This window comes from Medicago sativa, chromosome 2 (genome assembly GCF_051527215.1).
Source record: "Medicago sativa cultivar Bolivia chromosome 2, Bolivia_mono, whole genome shotgun sequence".
NCBI lineage: Eukaryota > Viridiplantae > Streptophyta > Magnoliopsida > Fabales > Fabaceae > Medicago > Medicago sativa.
In genome coordinates, this window is record NC_140750.1 from 3,325,648 (window position 1) to 3,343,260 (window position 17,613).

Here is a 17,613-nt window from a genome sequence, read left to right on the forward strand (position 1 = left end):
AAGAAGATTCAACACCCTTTCTCCACCCCCCCTTCTTCAATCAATAAAAAGTTAAAAAATAATCACAGCATAAGCCGTACATATTAGAAAAATGTAGAAGTTCTTAAAATCCTTAGTTAGGTGTGTCCAATAACAGACAAAATATCCCAAAGAATCATAGAAAAAGTATACTAGTACAGTACAAAGTGCAGAATCACAGGTTGAGTCTCAAGCTTGTTTTGGAGGACAAAAAAAATCCCAAATTTAATCAAAAGCATAAAAATTCCTCCAAACAATACATAACAGATTAGTAAATTATAAAATTGAGGCAAATTTACAATAAAATTATCAAAAACAACAATACAAAACTGTTACCAGTTTACAGACAAAAGGTCAAAAAAGCTCTCACAGTGTGCATCTTTGCAATGTTGTGTTCCAAATGCAATTATTCGTTTATCAACTTTACACTAGTCTACCTGAAACTGAAACTTGAAAGGCTAATCCACTATATCATATGTACACAGCATTACATGCCTAAAACCATAATCAAATGCTTGCAATGTCAAGTGCTTCATGAAATTCATTGACAAGACTAATGTAGCATAAACATGAAAGTTGGATCACTTGAAACCCATTCCACTATGACAAAAGATACATGATTATCATATCACAATAATTATTAGATAATTTAGATTCACTGATGGGATAAATACAATTTACAATGGAAAGAAGAAAAATGATGCAAAAGGAATTTCCACTTAGCAACTACGAGACAGATGAGAACATTTCCATTTAGTGTGATGCAGTATCATCTAAAGAATCATCTAGATCATATTCAACAGAGAAATTACAGAATTCCCTAGCAAAATCAGCACCTTCAATTAACTCAATTTCATCATCCCTCATAAACTCCCTCAGTTTCTCCTTAAAAATCCCCAACTCTTCTTCCAAAAAGCTCTTCTGAGACTCAAGCTGCACAACATCCCACCTCAACGATTCAATCACTTCGTGATCATACTCTTGTCTCTCCTCCACCATCCTCCGAAACTGATTCGCCTCAATCTCAATCGAACTTTTCTCATTCTGCAGCCTCAAAATCATTGCCATTGCCTCCTCTGCAGCACTAGAAGCAGCTACACGTTCTTTCTCGATCTCAGCACACGCAGCAACGTATCTCTCCCTCTCCATTTTCACCAATTTCCTCAGGGACATTACATCAAACACCTCATCTTCCAAACCACCATCCATATCTTTCACATCCAATCCCACCAACCCATCATCACATTTAACATTAGATTTCAATTGGGTATCCAAATTAACAACCTTTTGCGGTTTTCTCAATCTGGGTGTATCAGAAAATCGAAGAATCTTAAAACAGATACCGAAAATCAAAACAAGACCAATGAGATTAAAAATACGAGAGAAGTAACCAAGGAGAACAATACCACAACCAAGTTCACTAGCTTGTGTGAGGAAATTGAAAGTGGAAGGAAAATCCATGAAGAGAAAAAAACGAAGAGAAAAACGAAGAAATTTGTGGTAAATGCCAAGAACAGAGTGATGTAGAAAAATCAACAAACAAAAACGACCCAGAGTCTGCATCTGCATCATCTGGGTTCGATTTTGACACAACACCCAATCTTAACGTTAAAGGGTGTTGTTGTTAGTGTTACCTTAAACTATTTAAAAAAAACACACCCCAATAACCCAACAAACACAATACAAAAAACACTATTTAGGACAAAACAAAACAAAAATTTGTTGTGTTAGTTATTAGGTTATTGGGGTATGATTAAGATATACGTAGTGCCATAAGTGTTACTGGTATATGAAGCGTTGAAAATGAAACGTGAAAGAAGAAGAAAATTGAAATGTGAAGAAAAAGAAGAAGATGAAGGAAGAGATCGGGTTATTCTATGGTCCCTTGTTTGTGTCTCAGACCAATTTAGAGAGATGAGATTTTGATACCGTTAGGGACATTATTATATTATAATTGGGGTAATAGTCACTTTGTCCCTGAAATTGTAATGAGTAGTCAAAATAGTCCTTCAATGTATCAAAACTTCAAAGTAGTCTCTGATTGTGCATTTTGTTAGTCAAAATAGTCCTTAACGTTAAAATCTTTCATTAATATTGTCAGATTAGTCCTCCAGTATACTTACTTATTGTCATATTAGTCCTTATAAGTACATGTTTATTGTCATTTTAGTCCATATATGAAAAGAGTTATTGTGAACATTGAGAGGTTATTTTATTGTCAAGGACTATTTTGACTAACATAATGCACAATCAGAAACTATTTTGAAATTTTGATGCAATGAAGGACTAAAATGACTAATCATTACATATTCAGGGATTAAAGCGATTATTACCCCTATTATAATCATAATAAATTATCAATCTTTATCTTTATTTTTTTGAAGGCAATCTTTATCTTTATTGTTATTTAAGGTATAAAATTATTGTGTTTATTAATTAGATCCACAGGTTATAAAAACAATGATACTAGTATCCATTGTATTATGAGAACCAAGAAAGGAAAGAAAAATATCCATGGTATTTTTTTTTTAGGAAAAAAATATACATGGTATTATCCAGTTTTATATTTATATTTTTTGGTCAACTGTTTGATATATTTTTATTATTTATATTTATATTTATATTTTATTATATTTTTATAATCAAAATCAATTTTTTTATGATCAAATAGTAACAATTGATAAAGAGTGTTAAAAATATATATTTTAACTTGATGGTGCATAAAACATTAAATTCTATTTTTTTTAAAATTTAGGCTTAAAAATTTTAGGTGTGAATTGAGAATTTCTTACGCACAAACCAAGAGACTTTAGAATTTTAATTCATGCATTGTTTGAAGTTAGATTCAAACTCAAATTCTCCAATTAAGACGAAAACAATATGAACCATCACATCCCTAAAAAATAAAAAATATGAACTATCACATGTAATATCTTTCTTTTATTTGTAAATAGTTTATAAATATGATAAGATTAGGAACTTATGTTTTCGTGGAAGGAAAATTGTGTGAATTAAATTAAAATGAAGTAACTTTCTTGTCAAAAAGAAAAAATGAAGTAACTTTATGGATGATTTTTCCCTCTAAATTACGGTTAAATTTGTAAATATCATGTTTATTTTGCTTCCTAGAGGTAATTGCTTCTTTTGACATAATTCCTAAAAATAATGATAAAATATGGTATACCGGCACTGCCAATGATAAATAAATATTTGGGAATGTACAATGGGAAGAATAATTGAATATTTGGGAATTTCTCTGCTATAATTTTAGTATAACACTTAGAATGCATGAAACCTTTCTAATCTCTACAAAGCATTTGCCCTGTATTTTAAAACCTCTTTTTTTTTACGCAAAAAGCTATATTACCTTGAGATTATAAAAGTTGCAATTTCCTTTGTCAAAAAAAAAAAAAAGTTGCAATTTCTATTGTAAAAAAAAAAAATAAAAGTTGCAATTTCTCTTATTGACAAAGTTTGTCCGACTTCTTTTTTCTATTATTCTAGTTTCATCCTCATTAATTGTTTTTTTTTTCCTTCTGAAATACAAATGAGGAAATTGTTTTTTTTTTTCCTTCTGAAATACAAATGAGGAAGATTACATGTTAGTTTTATTTATATTTGCTGGCAAACAAATCACATGGTTAGTGACTAGCAAATTATGATTTACCACCTTCAGATATTAGTCATTCAATACATAACATTTTAGTTATGTGAAGTTTTTATGAGATGATGTTGTCAAAATCTATTATAATTGTCGTATTTGTGTGCAATTCAGTTTAATGGTCTCCCTTTGTTTGAAAACATTAATTAAAAAATTGTATTTTGACAAATTAAAAAATTGTATTGTTGTATTCAATTTTGATTGATTTTTTTTTTTCTCCTCAAATCTCCACCACCATCCTCCCTTCCATTTAAAAAGATTAATTAAACTTTGTGATAATACTCTTGTCTCTCCTCTACCATCCTTTAAAACTGATTCCCCTCGATCTCCACCGAACTCTTCTCATTATGCAGCCTCAAAACCATTACCATCACCTCCTTCGTAGCGGTAGAAGCCGCCAGACATTCTTTCTCGATCTCAACACATGCAGCAACATACCTCTCCCACTCCATTTTCACATATTTCCTCAACGACGTTGCGTCAAAGAATATTTGCAAGCTTCGAGAAAAAATATTTGTTATGGACCTAAATATCTCTAATTTTCGTATAAGAAGCATGTGAATTTGCAGGCTTCGAGAAGAAAATATGAACTCCTTCAAATGACTGACAAAGAAAATGTGAGCAAGTACTTCAATCGTTGACCACCTTAACAAACTAGATGAATAGTAACGGTGATAAAGTGTCTGATTCGATAAAGATCGAGAAAGTGTTGAGACATTGACCTCAAAGTTTGATCACATTGTAGTGGCCTTAGAGGAATCTAAGAATCTCAATGAGATAAAAATTGAATATTTGCAAGCTTCACTTGAAATATATTAACTAACTACGTTGGCGGAAAGAGGTAAAGATCTAACAAGAGTCGAGAATAGGGGTGTTTATAGGATTTGGTGAACTTGCCGGTAATCAAGCCCTGCAAGTTCAAAATATGAAGAAAGAAAAGTTTGAGAAAAATAAAGGTACTTAGAAGGATCAAAACTCCGATAATCACAATGAATGATCTAGTAAGAGTCAATAATAGGGGTGTTCATAGGTCTGGGTGACCACTCAACCCAATGACCTAAAAAAAAAATCACATTTCACCCAATGTGATTTGGTTTGGGTAACATGTTTATGCTTTCAAATATGTGAACCGCAAACCCAACTCATTCAAAAAATTGTTAAATTATTTATTTTTTATAATATAGTTTATGATTTTGATGTGTTAATCTTAAAATGTTTTAAGTAAATAAATGTGTTGAAATTTTAAATAATAAAATTTAGTCTAGTGTTTGAATTTCATGAATATAATGTAATTGAACTATATATTTTTATTGTTAATGTTTTAAAAAATTATGTCAAATGGTCCATTGACCTAACTTAAACCAACCCATTCATCGGGTTGAGTTGGTTCGGACTTGACATAAAAAAATACAAACTTGTTACCTAACACGAACCGATTAAATATGATTAGATTGGGTGACAGATTTCTCCAAAATTGGTCTAAACCAATCAAGATGAGAAGACATATAAATAGAGATGTTAGAGATCTGGTTATGGTCAGGTATCAGACTATTTCAGAGATATGATTTGTTCAGTAGATCTTTTGACACTCATGTAATCAATTACTAGATTTTGAAGGAATGTAATCAATTACTCCATCCGTCCCGCAATATATGACATATTTGACCATTTTACACAGATTAAGAAAAATGTAAATATGAAAGAAAGAATATGATATCTTTACTAAATTATCCTTATTATCATTTTTAAAAGTTCACTTTCAAGTAAATGATTACTTTGTTGTTCCACTGCAAACATTTACTACTACTAATAAATGAACTTTGGAGTAAAGACTTTCGCTCCACATGCCAAAGCCTACGAAGCTAATACCCCATGTCTATCTTCCTCCACTGTTTTTGCAATTCATGTTATTTGCTAAAACCCCATGCTAGACAAGCATAATTATGTGATACTCTCCAATTGGTTATTACTGTAAGATATTGGTAGATAATTGGATTAGTTACGTGAAACATGCTTAGCACTAATAGACTAATAACTGACTTGCACTTTTTTTACATGAAGACCACACAAGCATTGTAAGGGGTAAATTTGTCAAATTTTGCTTTAAAATTTGAGAAGGTCAAGTATTTTAGGACAATTTTCTTTACAAATAGGTCATGTATTGCAGGACGGAGAGAGTACTATGATATCATCCGTTTTGAAATATTTTTATGAGTCTTTTTTTTTACAAGAGTTATGAGTTTAATTTGAATATATTAGAAGTAGTTGTGATTAAAATTAATTTTTTTTTTATGAAATGCAATGAGTTTGTTCCTCTAAAAAAATTAAATGTTTTTTATAGTCAAAAGTAATTATACATATTGATTGATTATGTAAAAAAATATACTTATATTGCATATGAATTAAATTTTATTTCAAATGTTTTTTTATTTTAAATTTAGGTTTGAGAGTTTTAGTTCATGTGTTTTTTAGAGTTAGTTTCAAACTCAAGCCGTGCGGTTAAGTAACTTAAGTTGGAGGAGATTTGAATCATCTCACACTCATATAAAATATTTTCAGTCAGACAAATTCATATCATTTCATTCATAACAATAGAGAAAATCCGAATTTTTTTTAATGGAAACCGTAATAATTTATATCATGAAAAGTTAACAATGAATGTAAGATATAAATACACTAGTCACAAAATGAGATAGATATTGATTAGGTGTTTACTAGCAAAAACAACCTTATAATTGAGGAGGTGTGAAAAGAAATCGTCAAAAGGGAGCAGTTCTTTTGAGAGCCCAGTTATAGAAAAAGTTTGGAAGGCCCAATAAAAAAGCAAATCCAATCCGATTGCTAAACCCTTTTCCTTCGGCTATTCACTGTCTCTCTCTCTCTTTCTCTTTCTCTCACCTAAAACCTTCACGTTGAGAGACAGAGAGAGAGACTCGGCCACCCACCATCGTTTCTCCCTTCACTTCGCAACAATCATTAAGGTATTCAATACTCACATCCTTCTTCATTACGCTAAACTCAATTTTAATTTTGAAGCTTTTCATACGATTCTATTTATTAATTATTGTTACTGGTGATTTTATTTTATGAATCATTATGCTACCCATTTCTGATTGCATGTTTTTTCATTTTAGTCTTCTGTTAGTTAGGGTCTGTTTGGATTTACTTATTTGAGTTTATCTAGCTGTATAAGCACTTTTGAGACTGTTTAGGTGAACTTATGAATACAGCTTATGATATGGTCATAAGCTGTTTTCAGCTTATTTTATGAAAACAGCTTATAACTTGCATGAAAACAATTTAATTAATTTAATTTTATCTTTTATTGTAGAGATAGCTTATACATAAGTGCTTATTATGATATGCTCTTATGGTATGTATAGTGCCCGTTTGTTTTGGATTTTTTTAACCAAAAAAATCATCTTTATTATTTTGATAGTGTTTGTTTCAAATTTAAAACAAAAAAAATACATTTTGTTAAAAATCATTATTAACCTCAAAATGAAAAGCTATTCCTAGCAGCTTTTCTACAATCTATTAAAAAACATGGTACTCAAGTGCAAGTGCAAGAGCTTCAAATCTTAAAAAAAAAAAAAAAAAAAAAAAGTTTTTTGTGATAATAAACAAACGGGGAAATTAACTTTAGCTTTTCTAAAAAATCTCGAAGAGATTTTTTGTAAGACAAAATCATTTTTTTAAGCCAAAATAAACGCACCCATAAGCTGCAAACTATACTGTCATAGTGAGTCTATTGCTTGTTATTCTCGTATTTTTATTTCATTTTCCAACTGTCATATTGGATAAGATGGTAGGTTTCATCTGAGGTATACTTATATTTATTTTTCAGGTTTGTTCGTGAAATATGAGTTTAATATCTCAAAATGCTCGCTCTAAAAATGAGACGAAAAGGGAGGAAGTTGTGAAAGGAAATGAGGTTGAAGATGGGAAGGAGTTTGATGTTGATACTGAGGAAACGAAAAAGAGGAAGCTAGATGGAAAGGAAGAACAGTTGGCAAAGGAACAAGTTAAAGAAATGAAAAAGCTTGAGAGCTTTTTGTTTGGGTCTCTCTATTCACCTCCTGAATTTGGAAAGGGGGATGATGATGAGGTGGATGCCGCGGCTTCTGCAAAGGCTTCTAATTTGTTCTTCACTGACCGTTCTGCAGATAGTCTCCTCACTGTTTACCAAGAAGATGCTGACTTCTCAGATGAAAGTGATAATGATGATGCTTTGAAAAGAAAGCCGGTGTGGGTGGATGAGGAAGAAGAAAAGGTTACTGTAAACATAGCCAAAGTCAACAGATTAAGGAAGTTAAGGAAGGAGGAGGATGAGGATTTGATATCTGGTTCAGAGTATGTGTCAAGATTGAGGGCACAGCATGCAAAGCTCAACCGAGGAACTGACTGGGCGCAGCTGGATTCAGGGTCAAAAATGGATGGATCTTCTGATGATGAATTGACAGATGATGAAAATAAAGCTGCTGTGAGCCGAGGTTACGAGGATCTGGATGATATTCTCAGAACAAATGAAGACCTGGTTGTGAAGAGTAGCTCAAAATTGTTGCCAGGACATCTTGAATACTCGAAGCTTGTCGATGCAAATATACAAGATCCCGCTAATGGTCCCATTAATTCAGTTCAGTTCCATCGAAATGGTCAGCTGCTTCTTGCTGCTGGATTAGACCGGAAGCTTAAATTTTTTCAAATTGATGGCAAACGGAACACCAAGATTGAAAGTATCTTCCTTGAAGATTGCCCCATTCGAAAAGCATCTTTCTTGCCCGATGGGTCTCATGTGATAATATCAGGAAGAAGAAAGTTCTTTTATAGTCTTGATTTAGTTAAGGCTAGAGTTGATAAGATTGGTCCGCTGTTGGGTAGGGAAGAGAAGAGTATTGAAGTGTTTGAGGTCTCTCCTGATTCTCAAATGATAGCTTTTGTGGGCAATGAAGGTTATATTTTACTGGTTTCAACAAAGTCGAAGCAATTAGTTGGTACTCTGAAGATGAACGGAACAGTCCGTTCATTAGCTTTTACTGAAGATGGACAAAAATTGTTAAGCGCTGGTGGTGATGGTCATATTTACCATTGGGATCTGAGAACAAGGACTTGTATACACAAAGGTGTAGATGAAGGCTGTTTAAACGGCACAGCTCTTTGTACTTCTCCAGTAGGGACACATTTTGCAGCTGGTTCAGCTAGTGGAGTTGTGAATATTTACAATAGCGAGGAATTTCTCGGGGGAAAGAGAAAGCCTATCAAGACCATTGATAATCTGAATACTGAAGTGGATTTCATGAAATTCAATCATGACTCTCAAATACTAGCAATCTGTTCAAGGGCGAAGAACAGCAGTTTGAAATTAGTACATATACCATCCTACACTGTTTTCTCTAACTGGCCGCGTTCAAATGCGAGCCTGCATTATCCCCGTTGTATTGATTTTAGCCCAGGTGGTGGTTTTATGGCTGTAGGAAATGCTTCAGGCAAAGTGTTACTGTATAAGTTGCACCATTATCACCATGCCTGAAGTAGATCAGAAATTCTGGCAAGGTTTTAGTTGTCTTTTATATTTGAGGTGTTGTGAAATTTTTGAGACTTGAGTTGTATTTTATCATTAATTAATGAAACTTTATTTTTGTGTCAAATAACGAAAACTTTATCTGTTGTCTTGTATTTTCTTACGCTTACTCTATTTGTATATGAAATGCACATGCATTTGTTTACAGTTTAATCCCCGATCCCAACTTCGATTCAGCGATGATGGGGTGAGGCGATGGCAGGCAGCTAGTACCCGCTACCCATTGACCAAGCGCAGCGGTATTTGTGTATGAAATGAGCTGTCCCCTTGGATTTGCTCAACCATGGTGGGCAATTTTATAGTGCACGAGTGGTATAGGCATTGTATCATATAGTTTTTACACATGCAAATTGGTGTCCAAACCATACCCATAGACTAAATGCCACCAGCATCGTGCATGCTTTTGATATGATTTATCTAGCTATTACTTAAATGTTTTTTTTTTTTTTTAGAAATGATATTTGTACAACTCTTTTATGTTAGTTTTTTTTTTTCTTTTCTGAAATGCATAGTAATAATGCTATATTCCTTAAAAAAAAAAGCTATAGATTCACGGATGGATTTTGAAAAGCAAGATAGACTGCAATAGTACATGATGCTTGAAAAGGTGACTGTGTCTCTAAAGATGAACAACATAAGAGGGGAGGAAGAAGGTGAGAGTAAGGAAAGAAGAGGAAGTAGATTTGGTGAAGAGGGTGTACCAAAACATTTGGTGGAACTATATAAGATCTAATGTTAAAAATAAACAATGTTATTTGAACATCCAAAAATCAACAACTATTTGACAGCAGTAGAAAAATATACAATTTATAATTATTGATGTGATTATAAGATAGATGAACAACTAATTAAAAAAAATTAAATAGTACCTATTCGGTGTATATATACGGTGTTGGACAACCACAAAGTTGTAATATAACATCCTTTAAAAAAAAAAAAGTTGTAATACAACATTTCTCGTTAAAAAAAGAGGAAATTGCACTCAGCTCCCCTAAGGTTTATTAAAATGGCACTAACACCCCCTCTAGTTTTAAAATGAACATTAACCTCCCTTAAGTTTTCAACAAATAAACAAACACCTCCCTTCTTGGTTAACACCGTTAAATTGTCCGTTAACTTTTTTTTTTCCTCAGTTTTTTAAACATTGAAGGTCTACAAAAACTCATTTTTATACATATGATAATTTTTCATATGATCATACGATGACACTCATAATAATTCTTCAAATTCACGTGACAGTCCATGAAATTTGAGCAAATAATCCTAGTTTACAGGTAAGATAGCGTGTGCATTGTCTATAAAATCATTCATGGTCCTTCACTCACCAACTTAAGCTTCAGCTTTAAATTTAATCAACCAAATGGAAACACCTCTTAATGACTTGAAAGAACAGGTTATCACTATTGGCATCAAGGAGTTAAGAGACTAAAATCTATAGAATTATAAATTTCTTGATTTTGGTGCCTGTGATTGAATTTTTACACCAGGCAGGTTTTACTTTATTATTATTATGTAGAAAGTGCTCATTTTATATTGTTTTCTTCTGGAATACAAATGATTCTAATGGTTTTACACCAGCTAGGTTTTACTAGAGTCTAAACCACCAGGTTACTAGCAAATCATATTAACTAGAACAGAAGACAAACCATAAAAAATAGACAGAAAAGTACATGAGGAGGAAAAGACATTTAAACACACATGAGTATGAGAACTATGGAGACCACAAAAAGAAACAGTGATACGACGACGATCGACGGCGTGAAAAAAATAATGGTTAGCGAAAACAACACACCAGAAACAAGAAAGAACGATGCCACAATTACCGTTGAGAGCGACGACGACAGCGATAGAGAGAACACACAAAAACAGTGGTTAGTAGTGAGTGATGAAGGAGGATGACCGGAGATACAAGTGAGGGTGAAGATGAACAACTATGGAGAGAAGGAGGTAGATCAGTAGTAGAATCCCATATTTTTTGCGGTTTTGAGAGAGAGGAAACGCAAAGGTCGCATGACCTAATTATGCTGATTTCTAAATTCTAACAGAGTTAACGGAATGTAACTGAGGGGAGGTATATGATGGTTTTGAAAATAGAGGGGAGGTTTGTTGTATTTAGCCATAACTTAGGGGAGGTTGTTATAATTTGCCCTTAAAAAAATGGTACACCACCTAAGTGACCTTTTTTGAAAGAACCACCTAAAAAATGTATGACTTGGTGCATGCATGTGTTGATTGAACGATCATAACCTTCATCGATTTGATGGACGGTTCTATTTCCATCCATTGACCATGAATCATGATCAGGACTTCACTTATTTGACCTTTAACTTTTTGAAAAATGAAGTTAAGTTGATGGTTTGATCCACCATCATTATTGCCTTTTGCCCCATAGAATGGCGATTGCATCCCCAGTATACTAGAAATAAGAGAAACACCAGCATAGAAGACAAAAAAGAGCCTATTGTTTTGTCTGAGTCATTTCCAAACATTTCATCCTAGCTTACTCAAGTTTTATTTTATTCAGTTCTCAATGTCTATTAGACTACTACAAACCTATATATATATATATATATATATATATATGCTCTTTGAGCTATTGGCTGTGAAGCATGCCTTAGTTTGTTCTCGAAACTCGTCTAAATTAAAAGACTAATACAGACTGATACTAAATGTCCCTATCTATGACCCTGTCAAGAGCTTTATTTGCATTACTGGATATATGAATTTTTTTTGAATCATCTCTATATCTGGCAATCATTATGGAACACTGAACATTTCTCTTTGCTGCTGGTGTGTAATATCTAAAAAGGTAGTCCTTCCATGCCTAACTTCAGAATCAACTTCATATTTCTCTAATTCTACTTGAGGGAATTTTCAATGTCTATTACAAACCGATATTTCACGTCCTTATTTACGACCCTCTCAAGAGCTTCATTTGAGTACCCAATTGGAATCAGTTCTATTTCTGGGTGAATCCCATTTGCAGCACAGAAGTCGACCATCTCCTGTATTTCTTTTGTACCACCTGCAACACTTCCGGCAACAGTTCTTGATCCTGAAAACAGATGAATGAAGGATATTACTTCTGGTTCCAGCGATATAAAGAACGAGTTGTTATTCAAACAAAACTTCTATACTTCAAATGCAACATTACCTAAGTTAAGGCTTGCAGGGCTGAATTTGACTTCACTTGGGAACCCAACTAAGACCAGAACACCAGATATCTTCAGAAGTGTCATGTAAGGATCAAACGGGTGATCACCCGATGCCGTGTCAATTATAAAATCCAATGATTTAGCCAACGCCTGCATAGAAGTCACCATCAGTTTAGTTAAAAAAACAGAAGCACATGTCATCAGTATCAGTATTCTCTTCATGGTTTGAAGAAAATGCTATGGTATAGATGGTTCATATAATACTTACCCTCATCTCTTCTTGATTAGATGAAACAACAAATTGGTCTGCACCAAGAAGGCTCAGCGCCTCCTCTTTCTTTGAAATGCTCGTGCTGAAAACCGTTACACGCAAACCAAATGCCTTCCCAAATTTTACTGCCATATGACCGAGGCCACCAAGACCAACCACTCCAAGAGACTTACCAGGTTGATTCATATTATGTCGCATCATGGGAGAATAAACAGTGATTCCAGCACAAAGCAAAGGACCTGCTGAAGCTAAAGGATAGCTTTTAGGTATCAAGAAGCAATACCTGCATATGCAAGACCATATATAAAAGAAGTTATGAACTGAAATTACAACCTCCATTATTATGAAATCAAAGAAGTTGTTTTAGTGCTTATAATAAATTTCAGCAAGAGGTCTCATAAAAACACATAAAACATAATCAGAACCAAGCCATCTATTAAGTTTACCTTTCATGCACTACAATGGAAGTGGAGTATCCTCCTTTTGTAATTGTACCATCATAATCAACACCATTAAAGGTGTAAACTGATCCCTTCACACAATGAACTTCTAATCGATCGTTACAATACTCACATTCCCTGCATGAGTTGATGTAAGTACCCACTCCAACATGGTCACCAACTTTGAAATGCTGGACATTAGGACCAACCTTTGCCACAACCCCAGCAATCTCGTGTCTGATAAGAAAAAAGAAAAACACAGATAAGTAGGCTTATGTATATAACATTCTCAACCATACACACAGCAAGAATAGCTCACAACTTACCCCGGCACAACAGGATACTTTGAATCCCCATGTTTATTCCTTGCCCAAATTACATCAGCATAACAAACGCCACAGTGTGTAATTTTAACATAAACATCTTCACTCCCGAGCTCCCTTAGCAATCACCATTATCATATTGTCAGGATTTAATTTTTTTTTGGAAAAATGTAACATGGCCAGCAAGTCATACATAAATGCATACATTCTTATATGTGGGCATTTGAATTGATATGATATGAAAGTGTAGCATCAAACTAGGAACTGCAATAACCAGTAACTTTTGGTAGCAAGGTTGCCTTGAAACAAAAGGAAAATGAGATTTTACTTAAAACTCGAAGTTTAACTTTCATACACTGATTGTATAAGTTTTACACTGTCAACACATCACTACCAAGCATGTGTGTGACTTTAAAAGCGATTATGATAAAAGTCAAATGTTTCTAATGACTTAACGGTTATGATTGAGTGACAAGTCTAAAAACCCTTTACACTGACAGTATATATATAAAAATTAAATCCTAAAAGAATTACTCCATTCTACAAAGCAGAATGAGAGGTACATAACAAATATACCTGCGATTGAATTTGTAAGGCGACAGAACTCCAGATGCATCTCTTGCTGCCCATGCAAGGCAATCTTCACCAACACTTTCAGAACTCATAGCTCTTCTACTCAAACATTATAATAACATAATTAATTAGTCCTCAATTCATTTCATATAATTAATTTCTAAAAAATCAAACAAATTATGGATTTATGCAAGGATATTGTAGCAGCCAAATCAATATCATAGCTATAGATGAAACAATCATACAAATGATAGAATAGATCCGACAAAACAAAAATTCAGCAACAAAATACAAGAATTCTGAAATTCGATTAAAATAATAAGAAGCTGTTTGCAATTGTAATTAAGAAATGATTAGTTGGTTTAATCTAAAGAGTTGATTCATTCATTGTTTGGCAAGGAGAATAGAGTCGCATAGCTTTGTACCGTGACGGAGTTAGTAGAACTAGAAGATAGACAAAACAAAACAAACCAGCTCTTCTCTTTGCTGACTCTTTTTTGTTTGTTTGAGAGGGTGTGAGTGTGACTTCTGTTTTGTGTCTAAGTGCAAAGGGTTGATTTTTTTTTTTTTACAATTTTAATGACAATTTTCTCTTTATTGTTTTGGATTCTGTGTCAATATCTACTTTTAGGGGATGTATTGGATTGAGATTTTAAAAGACTATTCTGGTAAAAAAAAGTCTTGAAGATTTTAAAAGATTGTGCAGGAATGTATAAATTTTTATAAAAGACTTTTAAGATTTCGAGGGATTTTAACTCAAAGATTTTTTAAGATTTGAAAGTATTTTATGAAAATTCGTAAGATTTGAAATGACTCTATCAAATAACCACAAAAATACAAAATTACAAGAGTGGATGACTAAAGATAATAAAAAATCAAAGGTTTGCATGATAAAAAACAAAATCGATATAATTTTTCAATAACAAAGTGGTTCTAGTTTCATAATATTTTTTCACATCTAAACTATTCTACCATAAATTATCTTCTTCTTATACATGTTGTTCCGTTTGAACAATAAATTGATAATATTTTTAAGACAATTTAAAACTTCAAATTTGAAATAACTTTTTTTAACAACTAACGATATATATTTTTTTACCATAAAGTGTCTTTTAGCAACCCACACCTCAAGGTGTGATTTTCACTTTTTAGTTATAACTTTGCTAAAAGACACCTTTATAAAAATTAGTTGGTGTCTTTTAGCAAATGCTCATAGAATAACTTGCTTAAAAACACCTTCATAAAATGTGTCTTCTAGCAAAACCCTATATATATATATATATATATATATATATATATATATATATATATATATATATATATATATTTACTATTATAAGATTGACTACTAATATAATAATAATAATAATAATAATAATAGAAGTAGTAATAATAATAATAATAATAGTTACTAAATAAAATCAAAAGTTATTCTTTAAAAAAAAAACGTACTGATAATAATATAAATATGTAAGAACAGGAAAATGTATAAAAACGTACTGAAAATGTATAAACATGTAAGAACATGTAAGGATATAAACATGATCTTTAAAAAAATGTATAAAAAAAACTTAGTGATAAACATGTAAACGTGATTTTGAGTAAAAAAAATGAAATTCCGGAAAAAGAAAAGAAAAATAAAATAAAATAAAGGATGATATCAACAATAACACATGTTGATGAGTGAAGTGGGAGAAACAATGAAAGAACATATAATGGGAGTAGAAAGAGTCTCACGAAATCTCATGTATTTGTATGAGATTGTTAGTTTTAAAAATTTTAACTAAAAAGTCTCACAAAATCCATTATACCAAATAATCCATTGAAATCTATACATTTTTTTAATACCAAGAGACAATTTTTAAGTTGTAAAAAAATCTTGATTGAATACCACTAGATTTTGGTGGACTCTTCAAAAAATCATTCAAATCCTAATTGAATACCACCGGAATTATTTCTAATGGGAGATTAGTCACTTTAGTCCCTGAATTGGAAAGGAAACGTCACTTTAGTCCCTGAATGCAGATAAATTGCAAAATAGTCCCTTAATGTAGACTTGTTAGTCAATTTAGTCCCTGCATGCAGACTCCGTTAGTCAATTTAGTCCCTGAATGTAGACTCTATTAGTCACTTTAGTCCTAAAATTGACCAACAAAGTCTACATTCAGGGACTGTTTTGCAATTTCTCTGCATTCAGGGACTAAAGTGACTACTCATTTCCCATTCAGAGACTAAAGTAACTAATTCCCCTATTTCTAATCTTTTAAAATCTTGATTGAATACCTTAAGATTTTTCTATACCAAAAAGTCTTTTAAAATCCTTCTAAATCCCAACCCAATACACATCTATCGTTGTCCCAAAAATTATCACCCAAATATTATTTCAAATAACACATCTCTTTTTTTTTTTAGCCTAAAATCATCTTAACCTAATGTAGGCATAACTCACTTGACAAACGTTGGAGTACGAAGGAGATGAGTTTGAATCTCAAATTCTCGATTTGTTCACGTTAAAGAGTGAATTTACTTGACTATTTGGCCTAAAAAAAAGTCAATTGAACAGCTAAAATATGTCGTTCGGCTTAATTCGATCGATTTTTAAAAAAACTAAACCAAATTAAAGCAATGCAGTTCACATTGGTTCGATTTTTTTTTTTTAAGATGACACATAATTTAAAAAATTTGGCAAACTCTTTGAGTATATTAGTTGCAACAATTAACTAATTTGCAATGATGAACAATTAACTCTAAATACCATTAAGATGCATAAATAGAAGGGGAAACCATTAATAATTAACTTGAATTATAACCTTTGTCAATTTGATGAGCAATTTCTTTTTTGTTTTGGGGGAGGGGGGCAATTTTATAGTGCACAAGTGGTATAAGCATTGTCATATAGTTTTTATCATTTAATTTCCATAATCTACACATGCAAAGCAAATTGGTGTCCAAACCATACCCATAGAAACCTGACCTGAACTCGTTATATACATTGTTGATGGGACAAACATTCCATTCCAGCAAATGCAAGAATCATGCATGCTTTTGCTATAATTTATCTAGCTACTACTTAGTACTTACAGTTTTTTTTTTTTGTTCTGAAGTGCATAATAAAAATGCTATATTCCTTAAAAAAAATGCATAGCTTCACGGATGGATTTTGAAAAGCAAGATAGACTGCAATAGTAACATGACGCTTGAAAAGAAAAGTTTGTGACTGTGTCTCGAAGGTTGAACAACATAAGTTGTAAAGGGGAGGAAGAAGGTGAGAGTAAGGAAAGAAGAGGAAGTAGATTTGGTGAAGAGAGTGTACCAAAACATTTGGTGGAATTATAAGATCTAATGTTAAAAATAAGCAATGTTATTTGAACATCCAAAAATCAACAACTATTTGACAGCTGTAGAAAAATATACAATTTATAACTATTGATATGATTATGAGAGAGCGATACAACTAATTAAAAAATGAAAATTCGCCACCTAAGTGACTTTTTTTTTTTTTTTTAAAAGAACCACCTAAGTGACTCGTGCACATTAGAAATTACATTACAAATGTGTGTTGATTGAACGATCATAACCTCATCGATTTGA

General features: G+C 32.3%; 2 protein-coding genes and 1 pseudogene across 5 annotated transcripts; 1 reads left to right on the forward strand and 2 right to left on the reverse strand.

Annotated features, from left to right (window-relative positions):
- Positions 1-577: 577 nt before the first annotated feature.
- LOC146943664 (uncharacterized) lies at positions 578-1,940 on the reverse strand. The gene has a single exon (XM_085741941.1). The coding sequence runs from the start codon at positions 1,588-1,590 to the stop codon at positions 772-774; it is 819 nt and encodes a 272-aa protein (XP_085598067.1). The 5' UTR covers positions 1,591-1,940; the 3' UTR covers positions 578-771.
- A 4,613-nt stretch (positions 1,941-6,553) lies between these two features.
- LOC146943665 (U3 small nucleolar RNA-associated protein 18 homolog pseudogene) lies at positions 6,554-9,327 on the forward strand (annotated as a pseudogene). The gene is made up of 2 exons (XR_015025675.1): positions 6,554-6,660; positions 7,527-9,327. The product of XR_015025675.1 is annotated as a U3 small nucleolar RNA-associated protein 18 homolog pseudogene (transcript).
- Positions 9,328-11,702: 2,375 nt separating this feature from the next.
- Positions 11,703-14,529, reverse strand: LOC146943666 (putative cinnamyl alcohol dehydrogenase 1). Of its 3 annotated transcripts, none has more exons than XM_085741945.1 (7): positions 14,494-14,529; positions 14,026-14,121; positions 13,453-13,566; positions 13,133-13,363; positions 12,684-12,969; positions 12,415-12,565; positions 11,703-12,315 (listed from the first exon to the last, which is right to left on the reverse strand). In XM_085741945.1, exons 2-7 carry the CDS (start codon positions 14,112-14,114, stop codon positions 12,119-12,121), a joined length of 1,068 nt encoding a protein of 355 aa, XP_085598071.1. In that variant the 5' UTR covers positions 14,115-14,121; positions 14,494-14,529; the 3' UTR covers positions 11,703-12,118. The 3 variants fall into 3 exon arrangements, with proteins under 3 accessions (XP_085598071.1, XP_085598068.1, XP_085598069.1); XM_085741942.1 differs by having other exon boundaries at positions 14,448-14,529; XM_085741943.1 differs by having other exon boundaries at positions 14,440-14,529.
- Positions 14,530-17,613: the final 3,084 nt, after the last annotated feature.